The following is a 25,975-nucleotide window of genomic DNA, read 5'->3' as shown; positions in this document are numbered from 1 at the left end:
TCCATTCATGCCTGGAGTTCTCCTTGGCATCCATACCATAGTCTTGGTATCTCCAAAAACAGTTCTGGGGTCTCCACTGCAACTCATGGTTCATTTCCAGGGCTCCATGTTGCCTCCACATGGAGTCCAACAACCCTGCCTAATGTTGCCTATTGGATATTTCCAAGAAACAAACCACATAGAAAATCCAATGACCCTCTCTTTCCTGAATTTCTTTTACTCCCAGAGTACCAGGGGGCTACCAAAGTTGTTAATCCAGGCAGGAATAGAGCAGAATGTGAACAGCTGGAATGACTTCTTCAGCATTCAGGCTCCTCACTCTCAGAAGAGTCAGCCTTCTTCCAGCTGTCCCAATGCAGAACAGCTGGTCCAGTCTCAATGGTGGTGACCTCTCAAGCAATATCAGCTTAAGTGTGGTTCTGTCTCCTGTCTGCAACTTTCATTTATTTCTGTGTCATATCTTTCCTATTATACCAGTCTATTTCTTTCAATATCAACCCTACTCAAATTCTCAGGACATGCACAGAATTCAGCCACCCTTTCTTCCAGTAGCCCAGTTACAACAAAATTCCTTCCCTCCTCTCTGAATCTTCATAAGCTAAGTCTTCACAATACACATTTCTCTCTGTATTTAGGCCTTTCAAACTTTCACAAGACTAGACTATCCAGCTCTACCTACAGCACTGAAGGCTTCTCTATTTCAAAGTACTAAATCCTTCCATATTTCTTCCACAGATAAGTTCCAAAAGACCAACATCCACATTATCAGCTTCATTACAGCAATGCCCCACTTGTTTGTACCAATTTTCTATTGTAGTTACCCTGTCATTGCTGGGATAAAGTACTGAACCAAAATCAGCTAATGAGAGTAAGGTTTTTATTTTGGCTTACTGTCTTCAGAGGTAGCTTCATGATGATAAGAAAAATCTTGACAGGAACAAGGGCTGGACATCATCTCTGCCTCAGCATGTAGAAAACAGCAGTAGGAGATGATCATAAAGAACTCTAGTTATAACACCTTTAAGCCTTCTCCAGCAAGGCTCTACCTCCCAAATTTTATCAGCTGGTGACCAAGCATTTAGAACACAAGAGTTTATGGAAGACATCTGATTCAAACAACCATAATATGCATGTATAATAAGTTTAAGCACTAGCCTGGGCTACATGAGAACCTATCTCAAAACTACATACATAAGGATAAATAATAAGTAAGTCCTTTATCCAGAAGGTATTTTTAATTACTTCTAGTAATCATCAGCAAAATAAATTGAAATAAATATTTCATCTCTGGTGGGATCCAGATATGCTTTTTAATAAACATTTTTAAATGTTTTGTTTATTTATTTATTTATTAGTGAGACAGAGAGAGAATGGCACCTTAGGACATCAAGCCACTGCACAAGAACACTAGATACATGTGCCACATTGTGCATTTGGCTTACATAGGTACTGGGGAGTAGAACCTGAGTCCTTAGCCTTCACAGGCAGGTGGCTTAACTACTAAGCCATCTCTCTAACCCCTTAATAAACATTTTTTTTAGCATTCCTGTAAATGCCACAGATCATATTTTGGTAAACCTCTCAGCTGAGAGGTGTACATTTGTGGGAGTTTGAGACCACCCATGGTTACACAGTGGTTTCCAAGTCATTCTTGGTTACAAGATGAGACCCTTTGTCAAAAACCTAAAAACAAAGTCTAAAAACAGAAAGAAAACAATAATAGATATGAATATATTTGAGTTCATTTTCCCTTCAGGGAAAAAAATGACTGGTAACTTGTTTAAATAATACTCAAATATTTGTAAAATACTTCACAAGTGGGAATTTTTCCAAAAATAACTCATACAATTAAATGTAATTCTGAAGTGGAATAAACACAAAGCATGGTTGCTTTTCATGATATTGACTGAGAATAGTAAGATTCAAATGTTACTAAAGCTTAATTTATTCAATTTACTTGCTACTCTGAGATTCCTCTTCTATGGTAAGCCACTTATTTAAGCCAATCCATGCCGCAGCTACTAGAGTGGCCATGATGAGAATAGATAGAGCAATGTACAGACTGAGAAGCCACTTCTTTTCATCTCTACCAGAAGGACTTTCCACAATCAAATCTGAAAATAAAAAAGTACATTGAAAATTTTAACTGTTCAATTTACTTTCAAGTTGAAACAAATTTAGCAAAATAGTTTTAATTTTTCTTAATTACAAAAAAAAATAAAGATCAGAAGTATTCAAAAATAGATCAAAAATCTTCCTTTATACAAACATGGAAGTCAAATTACAGAAAGTTCTAGATTATTCTTTATAGCACAATAATTACAATAAAATCTTATTGCAAATTATGTGCTAACAATTCAATGATTTTATCAGGTGATTTTTAGCTTTTCAACTTGAAACCATTTTTACATATCATATATATATATATAGATATCTATACATATATATTACATTTATAAATTATATAAAATATATAGGTTTTAAATATATAAAACTAATATGACACTACTTAAAAGGGCACTAATGGGCTGGAGAGATGGCTTAGTGGTTAAGCGCTTGCCTGTGAAGCCTAAGGACCCCGGTTCAAGGCTCGGTTCCCCAGGTCCCACGTTAGCCAGATGCACAAGGGGGCGCACGCGTCTAGAGTTCGTTTGCAGAGGCTGGAAGCCCTGGCTCACCCATTCTCTCTCTCTCCCTCTATCTGTCTTTCTCTCTGTGTCTGTTGCTCTCAAATAAATAAATAAATAAAAATAAAAAAGGGCACTAATAAATACATATAATTTTATATACTGTATTATTTATAATTTTGCTTATACATATTATACACATTGGCTATAAATACATACACTACTGTAAGTGGTACTACAATAATACTCAAAACACATTAGGATAAAAACTATGAAACTAATCTAATTTCTTAATCTGAATTCTGCCTTGATAGCAATGGGTACATAGACTTAAGTTACAGGCTTTCTTTAGTTTATACCTTTGTGCTAATACCAGCACTCGTCATATATTAAGAATTCAATAAACATTTTAAAACTCAGTAGATGCATACATGACAGAAACTAAAGAAAATAATATTGATGTCTCTTGTGATCTCTAAAACAATAATTCCTATATTGCTTTCACTTAAGCTATAAGCTCTGTGGGACTAATTTTTATCTTCCACTTAATTTCTTCTATAATGAAAACATAGTTACAGTACCACACATTGAGTAAATGCTGTCTGCCTAGAGCTGAAATTTCAAGATCTATCAATCAAGATCAATCATAAAGGTAGAATAACAGATTAAAAACATTCCAAAGGACAAGGGATTTGACATTTTGACATCAATAAAGGTTTTGAATATGTGTACCTTCAGTAATGATATTCTGACAGAAGCAAAGCACAGGACAAATAAGGTATATATGGAGCAGAGAGGTGATGTAGTTGGTAAAGCACTTGCCATAGAAGCATGAATACCTGAGTTTGAATCCCCAACACCCAAGTAAAAATCAACTGTGCACCTATAATCATAATATTGGGAAGCTGAAGATAGGGAATACCCAGAGGTTGCTAGCTACCTTAGTTTAGTCAAATTCATGATTACTGGGTTATATGAGAGACCCTGTCTCAAAAAAAAATGATGTAGAGCTGGAAAGATTGTTCACTGGTTAAGGTATTTGCCTGCAAAGTGTAAAGACCTGGTTTTGATTCCCCAGTACCTATGTAAAGCCAGATGCACAGGGTGGCACATGCATCTGGAGTTTGTTTGCAATTGCAGGAGGCCCTGACACACCTATTCTCTCCCTCTCTCTCTCTCTCTCTCTCTCTCTCTCTCTCTTTCTGTCTCTATCTCTCTCTGTCTCTCTCTCCCTCTTTTGCTCTCTCTTTCTCAAATAAAATATTTTTTAAATCAGGTAGAGAACAAATGAAGAAGATAGTTCTCCCACACACATAGTTACTGTTGACTTCTGTTCTTCCCACACACATCACAATGTGACATGAGCACCTATGTGCCCACATGCAGACAAGTATGCATGCACACTACACACTCACACATGCAAAAGACAAGACATATAATTTCCATCTTTTAAAGAAAAGTATTGGGCTGGAGAGATGGCTTAGTGGTTAAGGCATTTGCCTGCAAAGCCAGAGGATCCTGGTTTGACTTTCCAGGACCCACACAAGCCAGATGCACAAGAGGGCTCATGCATCTGGAGTTCGTTTGCAGTGGCTGGAGGACCTGGCATGCCCATTCTTTCTCTTTATCTTTCTCTTTTTCTCTCTCCCCTTTCTCTTTCAAATGAATAAATTAAAATAAGTAATTAAAAAAGTATTATTGTCTCTTAATTACAAATACTATTAGCCTCTTTATAGTGACAAAAATATTGCTTTATTTGAATGAAATAAATAATTTTAGAATTTTCTTAAGTGGCTATCTAAGGTGTACTTGCCATTTTTCACAGGCAACTCAGAAGCCTTTGAACGAGATCGACAATTTGGAGGTAGATAGTCACCAAAACATCTGCATGTGCCCACTGATGTGCATACCTAGAATAATTTTGAAAAATTTAATTATTTTTAAAATTAAGAAACTTTGAAGTAGATCATCTTATTTACTTTTGTATCTTATTCTAGCGTAATTTTATTTATGTGATTCAAAGACATAATTGTATAAAATGAATGTTTGTTTTCATAGACTAAACACAAACAATAAAATAGAAAAAGAGCTACAGGTGTATTGTGTGGATCATAGATCCTGGAGACAGAGGGCCTATAAAATCTGGCTTGTGCCCTAGACTCCCCAAGCAGCATAGATCTAGACAATACAGATCAGAGGCCACCCACCTTGTACAACACACAGATTCCCTTGTGAAGTCAGAGGCCACCCCCTCCCCAGATAAGCTGGAAACACTTCAGCTACCTCATTAATGATTTAGCACCAAGTGTCTCCACATATGAACCTCAAGCAGCACCTAGCCAAGCCAAGATTAACTAAGCTGACGGCTGAGGGAACACCAAGCACTGATTGAATCATTCAGTCAACCAAGGTGTACCAATGTACTAAACCCAGACACACAAGTCCCAATACAGAAATACAAGTACCATGAAAAGCCAAGACATGTTTCCTCCAAAAATTACCAAATCCATAGAAATTGTCCTGGTGAGAACAAATTAGTCAAAATTCCAGACAAATGATTTAAAATAATGATTACAAATATAATTTCAGAAAGTTCATAGAGGGCAAAAGTAAACTACTGAATGAATTCTAAGAGAACATAAACATCTCAATGAAATAATGAAGTCAATTCAGGATACAAAAACAGAATATACTAGCCAGGCATGGTGGCGCATGCCTTTAATCCCAGCACTAGGGAGGCAGAGGTAGGAAGATTGTCGTGAGTTTGAGGCCACCCTTAGACTATATAGTGAATTCCAGGTCAGGCTGAGCTAGAGAAAGACCCTACCTTGAAAAACCAGGAAAGAAAACTTTACTAGATAGAAATGGTGAAGAAAAATTAACAAGAAATGATATTCAATATTAAAAGAACACATATAATAAAATATCAGTAGAAAGACCCTGCAACAGAATTATCATGTAAACAACAGAGTATCAGTACCTGAAAATAAGCTAGGACTTAGACGCTATTTAAAACCTATAAATACAATATGCAAGATATTTAGGATACCATGAAAAGAAAAAAAAAGATTTGTGGGTATAGAAGGATGAGAATCATAAGCATAGGAATATCTTCAATAAAATATATGGAAGGAAATTCCCCAACTCTAGTAAAAGTGAGAAATTTCCCAAATGTAGGACATGTGATATATATTCAGGTGCAAGAGTCATACAGCATATCAAATAGACAGCACCAGAGAAAAAGTTCCCCACATATCATATTACAGCCAGAACACTAAATATATACATAGATTTCCTCCAAACTGAAATAGTTCCAACTGGAGGAATATTTTTTAGACGTAAGCTCATATAGACCCAAGAAGTTTTGAAACTCATTAAGGCTCAAGAAGTAAAAATTTAAAAAAAAAAAAAAAAGGCTGAGGATCTCACAAGTTGTAAGGTAGCTCCTAACACAAGATCAAAAGGTTGTGGAAGCAGTAAGTAACTTTTGAGGGAGAGACTAATCAATGGAACTGCCTGCAAGTTGTGCAGTGAGCTCTGTGGCATCATCCATGAGGTCAACAGTCAGAATAAAGTAGGACATTGTGATGATGCAGTTGACTTTGAGTCACACCTGTTTTGCTAAATAAACCCAACAAATTAATAAGTTCAGTACTGGATTTTGGTGCAATCATGCTTGGTCTTGTCTGTGCCTTATCCAGGATAAACAGATGTGTGTTCATGTCTCCCCAGGGAAAAGGTTTTGTGCAACAATACTAATAAAACATATTAAAAACTTCAACCTAGGTGTGGTGGTGCACACTTTTAATGCCAGCACTCAGGAGGCAGAGATAGGAGGATTGCTATGAGTTTGAGACTACCCTGAGACTATACAATGACTTCCAGGCAGATCAGCCTAGGTTAGAGCAATATTCTACCTCAAAAAATAAAATAAAATAAAATAAAAAATAAAAACTTTAAGAAGGACTAGATCACATGAGAATAATAGGTGATTTTTTAAATAAGAAATTATATAAATCCAAATAGTTTGGAGTAACATATCTCAAGTTCTGAAAGACTACAGTTGCCAACACAGATTACAATACCTGGATAAAGCTTTTTTCTATGATAAAAAGCAGGTCCTAGGGCTGGAGAGATGGCTTAGCGGTTAAGTGTTTGCCTGTGCAGCCTAAGGACCCTGGTTCGAGGCTTGGTTCTCCAGGTCCCACGTTAGCCAGATGCACAAGGGGGCGTACGCATCTGGAGTTCGTTTGCAGTGGCTGGAGGCCCTTGCGCACCCATTCTCTTCCTCTCTCTCTCTCTCTCTCTCTTTATCTATCTACCTTTCTCTGCCACTTTCAAATAAATAAATAAATAATTTTTTAAAAAAGCAGGTCCTACAGAGGACACTGGGAAAAAAAAATGCTTCAGACTGAAGAGAAGAAAAATAAACCAAAGAATTGATAGGGAAAAATAAATAAATTGTATTGGGAAAGTTAATAAGAAAATGAGCACTTAAGACCAAACCAAACAACATCAGCAGTGAGAGGAATGATTACTCATGTCTCAGTAATAACTAAATATTAATGGTCTCAATTCCCAATCAAAAGACAGACTAGTAGACTAGATCAGAAAATAAAATTTCTCTTCTTGTTGCCTCCAAGAAACAAACTTCACTATCAAAGACAGACACTACTTAGAGATGGAAATTGGGATAAGGAGATTTAGAAACCCCTGCACCTAAGTTATGTCCTGTACTTTGTAGACTTTTGGGATGGTCATATCCTGTACTATATAGCCTTTAGTGCTGATCATGTCCAACACTGTAGGTTTTTTTTTTGTTGTTGTTTGTTTGCAGCTTCTATTCTGTACTGTAAATCATCTTGTGTTTCCTTTTTATCTCCATAGCATAGCGACAGGCATCTGTCTGCTAACTAACCATTTCTCTGTTTCTGTAAAACTTGCCTAGCTCATATTCAAGGTCTCTGGCACTAGGGCAGGGCTCTGGACTCTAACACTTAACAATAATGAGATTAGCCCAAGATAAGGTATATAAGTTCTAAACCACCAATAATAAGGGTCCAGTCTTTGGAAGAGATTCCCCTGGACCCACACTGGCATGCAAATAAACTGATTCTCTATTTAGTCTCTGGTACTGGTTGTTCAGTTTCCCATATCAGCTTGGTGCATTGGCCGGAAAGCTCCCATGTGTCCTGTGCATATAGATCCGGCTGGCTCCTTGTGCCACCATCACTGTAGAGCTGGGCTATAGCCAGGAGTGGCCTGAGGACTCTGGGTAGGTGCCACTCAGCCTCTTTTCTTTGAATCCAAACTCCATGGGCTGTGGCCTGTGCTATCAGACCATGCTCCACCTGGAGGCCCTAATGAAGGGAGTGGACAAGACACCATAGGTTGCTCTGTTAGTTACACCCACAAAGTTTGTGAAATAGAGACTGATAATCTCTTTGTAACCATTGTGACTGCTCAGTTAGGGCCTCAGTAAGAGGTACCTATCTGAAATCTGTTGTAAAGAGTGTGACTGTAGTGTAAGATTGTTTGTGGCTCTACAGCTGAAAAGCTACAGAGTTTGATTGCTGTTCAGTGACAATCCTCTTGAGACTTATTCCAACCTTCTTCAGTCCCAGCAATGTTAAAATGCTAAAAGGTGCCTAATTCCCTGCAAAGGGAGGGATGGGGTAGGGGAGTGCAGTTCCTGATCAGGAGGTCTTTGTCTCTGTCTGTGACACCAACACAGGATGAAACATAATGGTCGGTTTGTCAGCAAACTCACTGTTTTAGATTGTATGATCAATAAGGTTAAGAAGGGATATTCAGGAGATAATGCTATCAAGATCATACCAGACCCTCTGAAAATTAGGATGGTTAGCTTTTAAAGTTAAATGGCCCTCAGAGGAAACACTGAATGTAACCAATATTATAGACAAAGAAAGTGCAAGATTCTCCTGCTCTTAAAAAAATGTAGAACAGCAAGGTCAAGGAGCAGACATAGAAGCCTGAAATTCAAAAATTCTCTGGGAATTTAGTGGAAATTAAAACTCCGTAGCTCAGCTGACACCAAACCAGAAGCTTCAAGGTTAGAGCCTCCCCCTCACTTGCACACACCTGCCTCTAAATACACTCTCCAGTAAAGAGGGAAAGTGAGGGCATAGCTGTCTGGGCCTGGAAATGGATAGACCCAAAACCAGAGAAAGGGGGTTTGAGGAGACAGTGCTGTTTGGAATACCGAGGAGTTTCAGTATTCTACAGCCTGACACTGGGAAAAAAGACTGGATGATGAAAGGACATAAACCAAGATGAAAGTCTGGCTTTGGGTTTATATCAAAGCCTCTGAGCTCAATGTAGATGAGATGCTTGAGCCACATCTGAAGGGATTCTCTTACTAAACTTGCTTCTGGCTCTATGCTAATGCCAGGAGTTCTTCCATGGCTTTTGACTCTGAGAGAAATGTTGTATGTATTTCACGGATATTTTTGTCTCCCTTGCTCGGTACAAACTGAGAAAGGGAACTTTGGGAAACAATCCAGCCACAGCACAGATCTCCCCAAGGTTTATGCTGTCCTTCAGTGTTTTCCAGGGGCAAGAGGTCAATCAGAAATAGTTGAGCTCTGGGGCTAATCCCACACAGATGCTAGAAACCTGGGGAATGGCGAACTTGGCTGGCTGAGGCAACTCTCCAGGACAAGAACGAAAGCAGGGAAGTACACATGAGCAGGCACCTGCAATGTGTTATTTGGTGCTTCTCCTGCAGGGCTTGGGCTGCACAATGGCCAGGCAGCCCTGGGAGTCAGAAGGAGAGCCTGCAACACAAGTCTTACTGTTGGAAAGGGGGACGAAAACACAGACCTATCTGGAGTTTATGATGCCCCCAGGAGAATCCCTGATGGCTCTTCTTCCTTGATTTCTCTGCCATGCAGAGGGTCAGGGGTGATGCAGGCATGGAAATTCTCAGGGGTCCTGGCCTCAGGATGATGATGAGTGAGTTCAAAGTTGCTGTAGACAGATGGGGATACTTATAGGAAATTTGTAGGCTGGAGAGATGGCTTAGCACCAAAGGCCTACAAAGCCTAAGGATTCATGTTCTACTCTCTAGATCCCACCATAGCCAGATGCACAAGGGTGAGGCAAGCACAAGGTCATACTTTCCCACTAGGTGGCACAAGCATCTGGAGTTCAATTGCAGTGGCTGAGGCCTTGGTGTACCAATTCTCTGTCTCTGTCTGTCTGTCTCTCTCTCTAAAATACAAAAATAAAAGAAAGAAAGAAAGAAAGAAAGAAAGAAAGAAAGAAAGAAAGAAGGAAGGAAGGAAGGAAGGAAGGAAGGAAGGAAGGAAGGAAGGAAGGAAGGAAGGAAGGAAAGAAAGATACAAAGAAACAAAGAAAGAAAGAAATTTGTGATAATTTTTAAAGTTTATCTGTCTATGGCACTATGGAACTAACAGAAAACAGCCTAAAGATTTATGCTTAGATTCAGAAGTAGGCACTGAGATTGTCAGATAAAATCTATATGTGTATTCTGGGTAAACATTACAAATCAAGTGTGGCCCACTCTTTTTTTTTAATGTTTTATTTACTTATTTATTTGAGAGAGAGAGGAAGAGGCAGATAGAGAAAAAGAGAGAATGGGCACGCCAGGGCCTCTAGCCAATGTAAATGAACTCCAGATACATGAGCCCCCTTGTGCATTTGGTTTACGTGGATCCTGGGGGGTCCTTAGGCTTTGCAAGCAAACACCTTAAACACTAATCCATTTCCCCAGTCCCTGGTCTACTCTTTTATAAAAGTTATTTCAAAAAGCTTCCTAATGACATAAAAATACTTGAATAATTATGTTAAAGAGTCTTATGGTAAGAAAAATTTTGAGATATCCCCTCCCTTCCCAAGACTGTCTGATTTCATAATCCCACTGAAGAAAGTCCTCAGTCAGATAAAAAAAAATATGATGTAACAGAAGGGAATGGGACCAAATGTGATTTGCTTATACAGTTAAAATGTTTTTTTTATGGGGGGACTTCAAGATGGCGGCATAGGTACCATACCAAAGCAGCCTGGGGGGAAAAAAAGACCAAAAAACTCAGCAAAATACACACTTTTACTAAAAAGTGAGGTGTATAGGGAATTGAAGCAGCAGCTGAGAAGTAGAAGAGATCCAGAGCATCCAGAGCCCGCACTGGCTGGCAAAAGCGGCCCTGGCAGCTCTGCCAACCGTGGCAGCAGCAGTGCACAAGAAAGCAGCCAGACTCGGCTCCAGCTGCAGTAAAAGCATGTGCGGGAGCTTCCACTAATACCTGCGCTCTCTGCAACTCAGGAAACGTGAAGGGAGAGCGGCAGTGAGCCACGGAGGAGCAGACCACAAGGTAGAAGAACACGTGGAGCAGCGAGAGAACCAGAGCAGCTACGGCTCCCTCCCCTCCCCAAACACCTGGGCCCAGCTCCAGAGAACAGAGCAGCGGTCCCGTGACCAGCCATGCCAATCTGGGCTGACAGTAGGAGCCAAGAAGGAACAGAGTTCGGCAACAACATCAGCAGCTCCAGCACTGGTAATAGCGGCCCGAACAGCAGCACAGTAGAAGCAGCAGCTGCAGACCCAGCAGCAGCAGACCCAGGAGCAGCAGCAGCGGCAGACCCAGCAGCAGCAGCTTCAGAGGCAGCACTGGCTCCAGAAGTGGCAGCTACCGCAGCAGCAACAACAGAGGCCAGCAGCAGTGGGCCCAGCTGCAGCAGCTGCTGACAGACCCAGCAGAGGCAGCTTTAGCAGCAGCAGTTCAAGCAGCGGGGGTGCTGATCTGCAGGGCCACAATGTCAGGCTCGGTTTGCCCCACAGGAAAAGCCAGTGCCCAGCTCCAGAAATCAGAACAGCAGCCCGACGACCAGGCAGCAACTTGACTGAGACAAAAATCATCCAAGGTAACTGGGATTGTACCAGGGAAGGGTCTCACTTGGTCACAAGCTGACTTGGATCCCTCAACAGACCAGAAATCCTAACCTTTATGTTGATAGAGGATCTGGTTGTTATAATAACTACTCTGGCATACATACTTGGGGCTGTTTTTCATTGAATGGGTACAGTGTTTACTTAACTTTTAGAATCTATTTTATTTTTTATTTTATTCCACTCAGCCTACTTGAATACTCCCATAGCAGGGAAACTCAACCCCTAGAAGTACCTTTGTAGATACTCTGAGAGTCTTAAGAGCCACACCTAACACCTTAAGCTCCTACCCTGAAAATATATAACATCAAATCAATTGATACAGCTAAGAATACCCAGCTAGCTATTAAATCCAAGCATTAACTTAATCCAAGATGCAAAAATATATACATTATAACACAAGAAACACTAAAAAGCAGGACGATAAAAATCCACCTAAAAGTATTAATGCATCAGAAATGACCTCCAGTGAGAACAAGTTAGAGGAAATGCCTGAGAAAGATTTCAAAAGACTGATTATAAATATGTTCAAAGAAGTCAGAGAACAAATCAAAGGAGTCAAAGAGGAACTTAAAGAGGAAATCAAAGGAATCAAAGAAGATGCAGGACACCAATTTCATGAAATAAAGAAGGCAATACAAGACATAAATAAGGAAATAGAAATAATAAAGAAAAACCAGTCAGAATTACTAGCAATGAAGAACACAGTTAATGAAATAAAAAAACTCTGTAGAAAATCTCACCAGTAGAATCGATGAAGGAGAGGACAGATATCTAAGCTAGAAGACCAGATGGCAGATCTAATACAGTCAAACAAAGAGAAAGACAAACTTATAGAAAAGTATGAGTGGGAATTTCAAGATATTCAGGACACTATGAAAAGATCAAATATAAGAATTCAGGGCATAATAAAGGAGAAGAATTCCATTCCAAAGGCACAGTAGGCGTCTTCAACAAAATCATAGAAGAAAATTTCCCCCAAATTGGGAAAGAGATGCCAATGCAGATACAGGAAGCCTTCAGAACCCCAGCCAGACAAAACCTGGAAAGAACCTCTCCTCGTCATATTACAATCAAACTTCCAAACACACACACCAAAGAAAAAATATTGAAAGCAGCTGAAGACAAAAATCAAGTTACCTACAAAAGCAAGCCCATCAGGATTACAGCACATTATTCAACAAAAACTTTTAAAGCCAGAAGGGCTCGGAGTGATATATTCCAAGTTCTGAAAGATAACAACTGTCAACGAAGGTTACTTTATCCTGCAAAGCTATCCATTCAAATAGATGGAGAAATAAGGACATTCCATGACAAAAGCAGGTTAAAGGAGTATTTGAAGACAAAACCAGCTCTACAGAAAATACTTGATAGAATCCTGCATGCTGAAGAAAAGGAAAAGCACACATGTAAGGAACCTAGAAAAAACAAGCAATACTCAAGTACTAGTTAACACAAGAGAGCACAGGTAGAACCGGAACCACAAAAAAAAAAAAAATGGCAAACATAAATACACACATTTCAATAATATCTCTTAATATCAATGGCCTCAATGCCCCAACCAAAATACATAGGTTTGCAGACTGGGTTAAAAAGCAGGATCCTACAATTTGTTGTCTCCAAGAAACTCACCTTTCTACAAAGGATAGATATTATCTTAGGGTGAAAGGTTGCAAGACGGTATTTCAAGAAAATGGGCCTAGAAAAAAGCAGGTGTTGCTATCCTAACATTGGACAAGGTAGACTTTAGTCCAACGTCAGTCAAGAAAGATAAAGAAGGTCACTTTATATTGATTAACGGCACGCTCCAACAGGAGGGCATTACAATCCTAAACATATATGCACCTAACATGGGGGCTCCCAAATTCATCAAACAAACACTATTAAAACTAAGGTCACAGATAACACTAAACACAGTGGTAGTGGGTGACTTTAACACACCACCCTCATCAATTGATAGGTCATCCCGGGAAAAAAATGAACAGAGAGGCATCTGGACTAAATGAGGTCATAGAAGGAATGGACCTAATAGATATATACAGGACATTTCATCCAAAGGCTGCAGAATATACATTCTTTTCAGAAGCACATGGAACATTCTCTAAAATAGACCATACATTAGGACACAAAGCAAATCTTAACAAATTCAGGAAAATTGAAATAATTCCTTGCATTCTATCTCACCACAATGGAATTAAACTACAAATCAGTAGCAAGAAAGGCTATAGAGCATACACAAAATCATGGAAACTAAACAATACAGTACTAAAGATGAATGGGTCAATGAAAAAATCAAGAAGGAAATCAAAAAATTTGTAGAGTCAAATGATAATGAGAATACAACATATCAAAATCTCTAGGACAAATGAAGGCAGTTCTATGAGGTAAATTTATAGCCTTAAGTGCCTATATAAAGAAATTAGAAAGGTCACAATTAACGACCTAATGCTTCACCTTAAAGCCTTGGAAAAAGAAGAACAAGGCAAACCACAAATCAGTAGGCAGGAAGAAATAATAAACATTAGGGCAGAAATTAATGAAATAGAAACAAACAAACAAAAAAAAATCCAAAGAATTAGTGAAACAAAAAGTTGGTTCTTTGGATAAACAAGATTGATAAACCCTTAGCAAATCTGACCAAAAGCAAGAGAGAAGAGACACAAATTAATAAAATCAGAGATGAACAAGGTAACATCACAACAGATTACAGAGAAATTCAAAAAGTCTTAGGGACATACTATAAAAGCATATACTCCACAAAGTATGAAAATCTGAAAGAAATGGATGCTTTCCTTGATTTATATGACCTAACTAAATTAAATCAAAATGAGATTAATCACTTAAATAGACCTATAACAAACATGGAGATACGAACAGTTATCAATAATCTCCCAACTAAAAAAAGCCCAGGCCCAGATGGATTCACTGCTGAATTTTATCAAACCTTTAAGGAAGAGCTAACACCATTGCTTCTTAAGCTTTTCCAGGATATATAAAAAGAAGGAATTCTAACAAACTCCTCCTATGAGGTCAGCATCACCCTGATACCAAAACCAGGCAAAGATAGAACAAAAAAAGAAAATTACAGACCAATCTCCCTCATGAACATAGATGCAAAAATTCTCAACAAAATATTGGCAAACAGAATACAAGAATATATCAAAAAGATCATTCACCCTGACCAAGTAGGCTTTATCCCAGAGATGCAGGGATGGTTCAATATATGCAAATCTATAAATGTAATACATTATATAAATGGGTTGAAGGACAAAAATCACTTGATCATCTCATTGGACGCAGAGAAAGCATTTGACAAAATCCAACATCCCTTCATGATAAAAGTTCTACAGAGACTGGGAATAGAAGGAACATATCTCAATATAATAAAAGCTATTTGTGACAAACCTACAGCCAACATATTACTAAATGGGGAAAACCTGGAAGCTTTTCCACTAAAATCAGGAACAAGACAAGGGTGTCCATTGTCCCCACTTTTATTTAATATAGTTTTGGAAGGCTTAGCCATAGCAATAAGGGAAGAGACACATATAAATTGGAAAGGAAATGATCAAGTTATCATTATTTGCAGATGACGTGATTCTATATGTATAGGACCCTAAAGACTCTACTAGCAAACTGTTAGTGCTGATAAAAACCTACAGCCATGTAGCAGGATACAAAATAAATACACAGAAATCAGTAGCCTTCATATATGCTAACAAGAAACACACAGAGGATGAAATCACAGAATCACTCCCATTCACAACTGCATCAAAAATAACATAAAATAAAGTAAAGTATCTTGGAATAAACCTAACCAAGGAAGTAAAGGATCTCTACAATGAGAACTTTAAAACACTCAAGCGAGAAATTGCAAAGGCACTAGAAAGTGGAGAAACATGCCTTGTTCCTGGATTGGAAGAATCAGTATTGTGAAAATGGCAATATTACCAAAAGCAATCTACACATTTTATGCAATCCCTATCAAAATTCCAAAGCCATTCTTCGTGGAAATAGAAAAAGAAGCAATCCAAAAGTTCATTTGGAATCACAAAAAACCTCGAATATCTAAAATAATACTGAGAAACAAAAATAAGGCTGGTGTATCACCATACCTGATTTTAACCTATACTACAGAGCCATAGTAACAAAAACAGCATGGTACTGGCACAAAAACAGACATGTAGATCAGTGGAACAGAATAGAGGACCCAGATGTAAGTCCAGATAGCTATAGCCACCTGGTATTAGATAAAAATGCCAAAAATGCTCATTGGAGAAAAGACAGTCTCTTCAGCAAATGGTGTTGGGAAAACTGGATATATATCTGTAGAAGGATGAAAATAGATTCTTCTCTCTCTCCATGCACAAGAATTAAGTCCAAATGGATTAAAGACCTTAACATCAGACCTGAAACTCTGAAGCTGCTAGAGTTAAAAGTAGAGAAAAACCTTCAACATATTGGTCTTGGCAAGACGTTCTGAATACAACCCCAATTGCTCAGGCAATAAAACCACAGATTAATCACTGGGACCTCATGAAATTACAAAGATTTTGCACTGCAAAGGACACAGTGAAAACAGCAAAGAGGAAACCTACAGAATGGGAAAAAATCTTCACCAGCTATATATCTGATAGAGGATTAATATCTAGGATATTCAAAGAACTCAAAAAGTTAAATAATAAGGAAACAAAACAAGCCAATCAAAAAATGGGCTATGGAGCTAAATAGAGAGTTCTCAAAGGAAGACATATGAATGGCATATAAGCATCTAAAAAAATGTTCTACGTCACTAGTCATCAGGGAAATGCAGATTAAAACTACATTGATTCCATCTCACTCCTGTCAGATTGGCCACCATCATGAAAACAAATGATCATACTTGTTGGCGGGGATGTGGAAAAAGAGGAATCCTTCTGCACTGCTGGTGGGAATGTAATATGCTTCAGCCATTGTGGAAATCAGTATGGAAGTTCCTAAAACAGCTAAAGACTGATCTACCATATGACCCAGGCATATATCCTAAGGACTTATCTCATTTCCTGAGAAATATGTGCTCAACCATGTTTATTGCTGCTCAATTTATAATAGCGGGGAAATGGAACCAGCCTAGATGTCCCTCAACTGATGAGTGGATAATGAAGATGTGGCACATTTATACAATGAAGTTCTACTCAGCAGTAAAGAAAACTGAAGTTATGAAATTTGCAGAAAAATGGATGGCTCTGGAAAGGATTATACTAAGTGAGGTAACCCAGGTCCAGAAAGCCAAGCGCCACATGTTCTCCCTCATATGTGGATCCTAGCTACAGATGACTGGGCTTCTGTGTGAGAAGGAAAATACTTAGTAGAAGAGGCCAGTAAGTTAAAAAGGAGATATAAGGGGAAGAGAAAGGAAGGTTGGTATTGTATATATGTAAGTACAATGATTGAAATGGGGAGGTAATATGATGGAGAATGGAATTTCAAAGGCGAAAGTGGGGGGCGAGGGAGAGTATTACCATGGGATATTTTTTATAATCATGGAAAATGTTAATAAAAATTGTGGAAAGGAAAAATTAAAAATAAAAAAGTAAAAAGAAAGAAAGAAAGAAAAAAGAAAGAACAAAGGAATTCTTTTCTCTTCCTCACCTTCCCGGACTGAAGAGCTCTACATAGCCCACTATCTGTAATCTCAAAGTTGACTGTGCTCTGCTCTTGAGAGTCAGTCATGGCAGTTTGTGCTTTTCCAGAATAAAAGCTTCCATCTTTGCCTCAGAGTGGTCTCCATGGTCTTGGTCACTCCCAAACCTTACTATTTGTGAAAAGGAGGGTAAGTGTCTAGGATCTCAAGAGGGCATGGCGTCCTAGGACCTGAGCAGAAAAGGACAATCTGGACCCTGCCTGGCCCAAGAAACATCAGCCAAATTAGGGAGTTCTTAGGGGCAGCTAGCTTCTATTGCATCTGAATACCTAATTATTCACTAATATTCAAAACTCTCTAATAAAGTCTCAAAGTGGGGAGAAAAGTTACCATTTGAGTGGAGACCACAGCAACAGGAAATATTTTTAACTCTAAAGAAGGCCTTATTAGAGGCCCCTGCTTTAGGACTCCCTGATATAACTTAGGAATTCAATGTTTCCTCATAATAAAAGAAAGAAATGACACTAAGAGTCCTGATCCAAAGCTTTGGGCCCTGACAACCACCTATCTGTCTAAACAGTTGGACTCAGTAGTGGCTGGATCACCCCCCTGCTTAAGAACACTAGGAGGTACAGTTCTCCTAAAAGAAAAAAGGTAATAAACTGAGTATATGTCAAAGGGTAAATGTCAAAGTTCCACATGCTATAATTGCCTATGATGGACAGAAAAGGTAAAACAACTCTGGAAAAATGATGGCTCCTCCCTGACAAATGTTGCCTTGTCCCAGACCATTTGGCTTAACCCTTGGCTAATCAGCTTTGTGGGGACACCCACCTAGGAAAGACGACAGTAGAGACTTTAGTTACTCACTACTACTATGTAGCCAGGCTTCTCACACTATATGGTAGTGTGTCCCAGAGATATCAAACCTATGATCAAAAGAATGCCCTCCCAACCACCAGGAATACAAAGGATTGAACAAAACTCATTCAAAGATTTAGAAATAGACTTTACTGTATTGCCAGCCATCTGGGGATACTCCCACCTATTGGACTTTGTGTATTATTAATATTCAGGCTGGGTAGAGGCATTCCCCACCACAACTGAAAAAGCCAAAGAAGTGACAAAAGTCTTGCTGGCTGGAATACTGCCTAGATATAGAATGCCTTGCACTAATCAAGTCAGATAGTGGACCTGCCTTTGTAGCTAAAGTCACCCAAGGACTTGTCAAGGCTCTGCAGATAAAATGGAACTCCTTTTGAATCATCCTCTATAACCACCAACCTGCTTTGACCACAGTGGAAAATGGTCAATCTATGCATCACTGAAGCTTAAGGAATCTGCAGCTCTATTCCAGTTACAAACCTGGAGGCCCACTTGTCTATACATGGTGTAAGCCTGTGGAATTAGATGACTGGGAATGTCTCAACACCAAGATGGTTGTACAGGATATAGCTCTAATAGCACACCCTCTGTCAATAGAACAAATTATTCATGATGTGACAGTCAAAAGAAAGTAACAGAAAAGGAGTCATTTCCCCTGTCTTTTAATAAAGTCTCATACTTAGAAGAAAAAAATTCCCTATGCTTTACCAATGAGGAAAAAGGACCCCAGCTGGGGTACCACAGAGTTTCCCTTTGTGACTATTCCCTGGGCCCTAATCAATCAGAAGAAAGCCTAACTTGGAAACTCATCCTTCCAGAAGATAAAGATAGGGTTTGTTTGTTTGTTTGTTTGTTTGTTTGTTTGTTTGTTTGTTTGTTTGAAAGAGAGAGAGGAGGAGTGCCAGGGCCTCTATCCACTGCAAGGAACTAAAGACATACATGCCACTCTGTGCATCTGGTTTACATGGAATTGAACCTGGGTCCTCAGGCTTCACAGGTAGGTGTCTTAATCATTAAGCCATCTCTCCATCCCTAAAGATGTATTCTTAACAAATGATATAAATAAATCATAAGTATTCCAGGTCCTAATTATCTAACTTATCTCCTCCCACCTAGAAGCCATGAAGTTTCAGATGCTTCTCCAGGTCTACCAAAGGGTTAATATCAGTGAAACAAAAATGAGTGATGTCTCCTAAAGATATGCATAAAACATATCAAAGAGGCAATTGAGATGGAAATTGGAGCAAGGAGATTTAGAAACCCCTGCCCAAAGCTGTATCTGCACTGTATAGTCTTTTGTATTGGTCATATCCTTTACTATATAGCCTTTTATGCTGGTTATGCCCAATACTATAGTTTTTTTTTAATTGTTTCAAGGCCATGATCTGTATTGCAGCTCCTATCCCATACTGTAAATCATCTTGTGTTTCATTTCTTTTTACTTCCATAGCACAGCTGCAGGCATCTGTCTGCTAACTAACCATTTACCTCTTTCTGTAAAACTTGCCTCATCAATATTTAAGGTCTCTGGCACTGGGCCGGAGCTCTGGGCTCTGAGACTTAACAATAATGAGACTAGTACAAGTATAAACCACCAAGAATCAGGATCCAGGCTTTGGAAGAGATTCTCCCAAATTCTCCACTCAGTGTCAGATATCAGTTCTGTGAGCCTCCGTTTTCCGTATCACCTTAGAATGAAAGAATTGGCAAAGGTATTCCAAACAAGAAGATCCAGGAAACAAGTAGTGCTATTCTAATATCTGACAAAATAGATATCATAAACAAACTGTTCAGAAGAGATAAAGATGGTCACCTCATTCTGATTAAAAGACAATGCATCATGAATATGTTACAGGGCTGGAGAGATGGCTTAGCGGTTAAGCGCTTGCCTGTGAAGCCTAAGAACCCCAGTTCAAAGCTCGATTCCCCAGGACCCACGTTAGCCAGATGCACAAGGGGGCACACATGTCTGGAGTTCGTTTGCAGTGGCTGGAGGCCCTGGCATGCCCATTGTCTCTCTCTCTCCCCCCACCCCTTTCACTGTCTCAAATAAATAAATAAAATTTTAAAAAGAATATGTTACATGCATCAAACACAAGTGTACTCAATTTCATAAAAGAGATAATACTAGATATAAAGTCCAGATTAAACCCAACACAGTAGTAATAGGTAGCTTCAATACCTCATTCTCACCAATAAATAAGTCATCTAGACCAAAAAGAAAAACATTGGTGTTAAATGATATTGTTGATCAAGTGGGCTTAATAACATCTACAGAACAATTCATCACAATACTACAGAATACACTTTCTTCTAGGAAGCCCATTAATCTTTTTCTAAAATAGATCACAAATAAGGACACAAAGTAAGCCTCAAAAAATACAGGAAAATTGAAATCATAACTGTTCAGCATTGGGAATTAGAGGTTACTGAATGCTCAGACCCTAACAAGACACCCATATCACCTCTTCCATGGTCCAGGAAAGACTCTAGAAGAGGAGAGCAGAAAGAATGTAAGAAACAGAGGATGGTGAGGAAGGTGTGAAATCCTATCTTCTAGATATGATATGGCCACTGTAATCATGAACCCACAGGATCTATGGTTACCTCAACAAGACCTGTGCCAAACTGCGCCCATCAACATTTCATTATGGATGGGGCTCATGAAGCCCCACACCTTCCTGGTGGCTATTGGCAGTCAATGCTTGTGGCAGAGGTGAGGGAGGGAGTTATTTCCTTCAGCAGTATAGCCACTAATATGTTTTCCATGCTCCTGAAAATGACCCATGTGCATGGAAACAACCATAATTAAACTCAGTGGATCATCAAAACAGACATAAAAATAGGAGATGGGCTAGTTAGAAGAAATAAGGGATCTAATAGGAGTGGAAAGGGGATAAGAGAGATTAACTGATGAATATGATCTAAATATATGGTATACATGTATAAACATGACAAAAATTAATTTTCAAAAGCTCTAAACTGAGATATACATTTGAATAATAAATGTTTACCTGTAAATTTAGAATACACTTTCAAAAATGCATAATGCATACACTGTCATTCGTCCTGTGATGAGCTACAGAAAGCTAGAACTAGCTCCAGGAGGGCATGACTTCTGAAGTTATATAAATATATCATTGCTGTGGCTTGGATATAAAATGGCCTTTATAGGCAAATGTGTTTTACAACTTGGGCCCTAGCTGATAGCACTGTTTGGGAAAGTTGTGGAACCCTTAGCAGGCATTAAACTCCTCTAATTTAATTCTTCATAAAATATATGATGAGTCACCCCACTGGGAGACAGAACAGTAAAATGTATTCTTTGTACATAATTGTGTTTTGGTATGCATTTTCCAACGTTCCCCATACCCAGGCTCTATTAATCACCATTCTATATTCAGATCAACTTTTGTTAGGATCCTCACATGAAAGGCATGCCACTCTAATCTTGTCTTAGTTCATTTAACATAATATCCTCCAATTCCATCCATTTTGTTTTGATGACATGGTCTCATTTTTATGTCTGAATAAGTCCCCCTTATGTGCATATACTTTATTTTCTTTATCCATTCATCTATTTGTGGACAACTAGGTTGGTTCCATATCATTTTGATTGGTGCTTCAGTAAACAAAGTGTTACAGGTATCTCATATACTGATTTCACTTCTATTGGGTATATGTACAGAATAATATATTAATTTTTAGTTTTCTGAGAATCATCCCTGCTGTTCTTCAATAAACTACTATGCTAATTTACATTCTTATCAAAATAGGGTTAAAAGTTCTCTATTAGTTTCTATCTAGTTGTTGTGACAAATACCTGACAAGAAACAACTTAAGAAGGGCTTTTTTTTTTTTCTCACAGTCCATCACAGCAGGAAAAACATGATGGGTAGGTGACTGCAACATGAGACACAAGGTGGTCACATTGTTTCCATGGTCAGGAAGCAGAGACCCTAGCCCATGGGAAGGTGGTACCCAGATTCACCTTCCTGGAAGATGTCTCACAAATCTAAGGAAGTATGTACTTACACCATTTCCAGAGCACTTTTCATTACATTTCCTTGCCTTAAGTCTAATAGTTGATGTTTCGATACATACGCTATTCACACAAATCTAAAGAAAAGCATGTATAGAGAAGTTTCTAATTCAGAGATGTCATCATAACACAATAATTATCAGTTACATAGCACAAAACCATAACTATGCAATACTGTACATTCTACTCTGTCACTTTTGTGGCATTTACCAGATTCCAATAAATTGTGTTTTCACTTCTTTTAAAATACTTAGAAGTTGGGCTGGAGAGATGGCTTAGCGGTTAAACGCTTGCCTGTGAAGCCTAAGGACCCCGGTTCAAGGCTCAATTCCCCAGAACCCATGTTAGCCAGATGCAGAAGGGGGTGCACGTGTGTGGAGTTTGTTTTCAGTGCCTAGGGGCCCTGGCACGCCCATTCTCTCTCTATCTTCCTCTTTATCTCTCTGTCTGTCACTTTCAAATAAATAAAAATATAAAGAAATACTTGGAAGTTTCTTTGATAATTCATCCTTGACCAATGTGATATGTGGAAATGTGTTGATCTGTCACCAAGTATTTACACTCCACAGTTCTCCTACTGTACACTATAAACTCCAGGTGATGATGACATGGGGGCATAGGAATATCACCTGTGACAATTATGCTTTTGTGATATGAGTGGTTGAGAGTACGGATAGTTAGCAATAAGAATATGGGGACTCTGTAGGCACACTAAAATTTTCCTGTGAGACTGAGGGATTGCTCAGTTGGTAAAGCACTCTGAACAGAAGTATGAGAGACTGAATTTGGATTCCTAGCACCTACATAAATGCTGGATGTGGTGGTCATGGCACACAGAAAGAGGTCAGTGTTGTTTCTCACTTTCAACCTATTTTGAAGTATGGTCCCTTGTGGTTTACTACTGCATACAACAAGCTAGTTGGGCCTGAAAACTTTGGGAATTCTCATGTCTCTGTCTCTCATATTGCCATAGTACTGGGATTAAATACACTCACACTACCACATATGGCCTAACATAGATTCTGAATAGCTGAGCTTAGGTTGTCATGCTTTCCTAGTCCTGGCCCCTTTTAAAATCTCATTTATTATTCACAATAGCCCCATGGAGTAAATGAGTAGCAATTATCCTCAACTTAAATATAGTTAAAGTATTACAGACTGGTTGGCTAATGTGCAAAATATCATATAACAACTGCTTTATCCCATCACGTTTCCACACTATGGAGTACTTAATCACAATATATTTCCAAGTGTTCGCTTCTCCCGACTCTAGCCATCAAATACTTGAAGTTTGGCTGCTCTTATTTTTTAATGTTTATTTATTTGAGAAGGAGACAGATGAAAAGATAAATAAATAAATGAACATGCCAGGGCCCCTGCCACTATAAATGAACTCCAGATGCATGTGCCACTTTGTGCATCTGTCATTACACATGGGTAATAGAGAATCAAATCCATACCATCAGGTTTTGCCAGCCAGTGAGTGCCATTAATTACTAAGCTATCTCTCCAACTCCAAGTTTTGTTAAGCTTATGTTAAGCTTCTGAAGGGTATAAAACAACCCCACTTCTCTTCTATTAACTAGATGTCAATTAAACTTATTCATTTTTTCCTCCAAACATTTAGAGTTACACAGAGGTAATTGGCAAATTTAAAACTGATAGTTAAATAAAAGTACTGATTGAAGTAATGAATAAGACTCGAATTTTAGGAAATTAATTTTAAATCACTTACTCTATTAGTATCACACTCAGGGCCAGTTTGGATCCGGAGTTTATCTAATTTAGGGTCTGGTCCAAAGTCCTCAGTTATACATACTTTATCTCGTACATAAGCATAAATTACAGAAGAAGTGTTGGTAGACGGGAGATAAGGAATTCGGCTAGGGTAAGTACAAATTAATCTCCCACATAAAAGATTCCTGAAAACATAATTCAAGCAGTATTATGCATCAGGCATTTATGAGCAATGCCCTAAATTTGATCTCTATGACAAAAAAATATGGCTTTTCACTTACATCAATATGCTCAGGGAAAGTATAGCATATTGATACTAGCATTTAAGGTAAAAAAAAAATTATAGACTCACTGATCTAAAGTTCTTCATTGCTATTAATGGTCTTTTATTTGCTATGTGGATTACATATTTACTGTCAAATAATCAATTCATTCCAGTATTAAACGTCTTTCAGTAGAAGGGTAAACAAATTTGTTACTAGTACCCTAAAGAATATTGCAGTTTGGTATGACACAATTCCCATTAAATGCTATAAATAAAATAAGTCCTTACATAAATTTAACATAAGTATGCATTCTAAGTGAGCCATTATGAGAAGCTTCATAGAGAATATGTCAAGTCAAAATTTACAAGTTGGTAAGTTTTCAACCAGAAAAGAAACATATTTCTAAATAAAAGCTAGCAGCAAAACATAAAATTAAATGTATTTAACAGTCTACAAATATCATGTGTGTGTGTGTGTGTGTGTGTGTGTGTGTGTGTGTTTGCTAATTATCATTTAACTCAGTATCTAGCACATACTAGGTCCTTAATAAATTATTTGTTACAATGAACTTATAACTAAAATAAAATAAAAAGCCTTCAGGTATAGGAGAAATTGAACTTAATTTTATAAGTGCTGAACAGTCTCCATCTTGGGTAAATAATCAAGTGGATAGGGCTAGCATTTTATGAACAAAACTCAGTAATTTTACAGGAGAAAGGTGCAGTGGGCTTTATAAGTATCAGTTTACATAGGAGTTAGAACCTTAATGATCATCAACATGTAAGTTGTTTAAGTACTGTGTTACATGGCACCATAACTATAATATAGCAGTTACTTTCTTGTTGTAGAGACAAAAGAGTCAACTAGAAGCAAGCTGTAGACGGAAAGAAATTATTTTGGATCAAGAAGGAAAGAAATTATTTTGGACCAAGAACTCAAAACATAAGAGACTATGTGGGATATTTTACATTCAAACCACTAAATTTTGCCCCTGGCCCTCATAAACTTATGGCCATATTGTGATATAAAATGTATTCAGTCCCCAGAGTCATGATCAGTCACAACACTGTTCAAAAGTCCACATTCTCACCTGAGATTCAACAAATGTCTGAACTGTGCTCTTGGTAAAACCAAAACACAAGTAACATCTTCCAACACATACTGGTACAGCATACACATTCCCATCCCAAAAAGGAAAAATGGGGCATAGAAAGGAAAGATTGTACCAATGTAAAAATCAAAAACTAGCAGGGAAAACATCAAATCCTGCAGCTTCATGTCCAGTACCTGTGACTTATGATCACAAAGTGTGGGCTCCAAAAGGCTTGGCATCTCTGCCCTTCCAGCTGTGCTGCTTGCTTCCCAAGAAGAAGCCACTCACTCCAAGCCAGAAAGTTTCCTTGGTGGCCATCCTAAAGTCATGGCATCTCCAAAATCCTGGGAATTCCACCACAACCTATGAATCATCATCATAGCTTCATGTAATAAACCCCCAGGGTCTCCTTATTGAGATTTCAACTCTCCTTCATATTGGCCAATCTCTGCCCAACCCAGAACTTCATGACCTTCTATTTCCTGTATCTTAATACTCTCAAACCAGAACCAAGTGGGCAATGTTACCAAATTTGTTTGTCCAGGGGGAAATGGAGCTGACCTTAAAGAGCAGGAACCTCCTTCAAGTATTCTTCCTTCAGGCCCCTTCCTTTCAAAAGAATTAACACTCCTCTTGTTATCCCAGTACAGTTTCAATGGTGGTAATCTCTTAACCAATTACACCAAATGTGGCTTAATTTTAGCCTGGTACTTTCATTTTTTTGGAGCGAAACTTTACATCATATATGTCTTTTCTTAAAGGTTCAGAAAGAT

The 25,975-nt window shown here is 38.4% G+C and overlaps 1 protein-coding gene across 1 annotated transcript in view; it reads right to left on the bottom strand.

Annotated features, from left to right (window-relative positions):
• Nucleotides 1–25,975, bottom strand: part of LOC101600783 (disintegrin and metalloproteinase domain-containing protein 32) — a 117,432-nt gene that overhangs the window by 12,150 nt on the left and 79,307 nt on the right. Inside the window, exons 16-19 of the mRNA XM_045130575.1 lie at nucleotides 23,842–24,028; nucleotides 22,100–22,183; nucleotides 4,441–4,537; nucleotides 1,958–2,114 (exon numbers count right to left, since the gene is read on the bottom strand). Coding sequence (XP_044986510.1) covers nucleotides 1,958–2,114; nucleotides 4,441–4,537; nucleotides 22,100–22,183; nucleotides 23,842–24,028 — 525 coding nt within the window. The remainder of the gene's footprint in view (nucleotides 1–1,957; nucleotides 2,115–4,440; nucleotides 4,538–22,099; nucleotides 22,184–23,841; nucleotides 24,029–25,975) is intronic.

This window comes from Jaculus jaculus, chromosome 12 (assembly GCF_020740685.1).
Source record: "Jaculus jaculus isolate mJacJac1 chromosome 12, mJacJac1.mat.Y.cur, whole genome shotgun sequence".
NCBI lineage: Eukaryota > Metazoa > Chordata > Mammalia > Rodentia > Dipodidae > Jaculus > Jaculus jaculus.
Note: the sequence above shows the minus strand (reverse complement) of the source record. Positions and strands in the feature narration are given on the sequence as shown.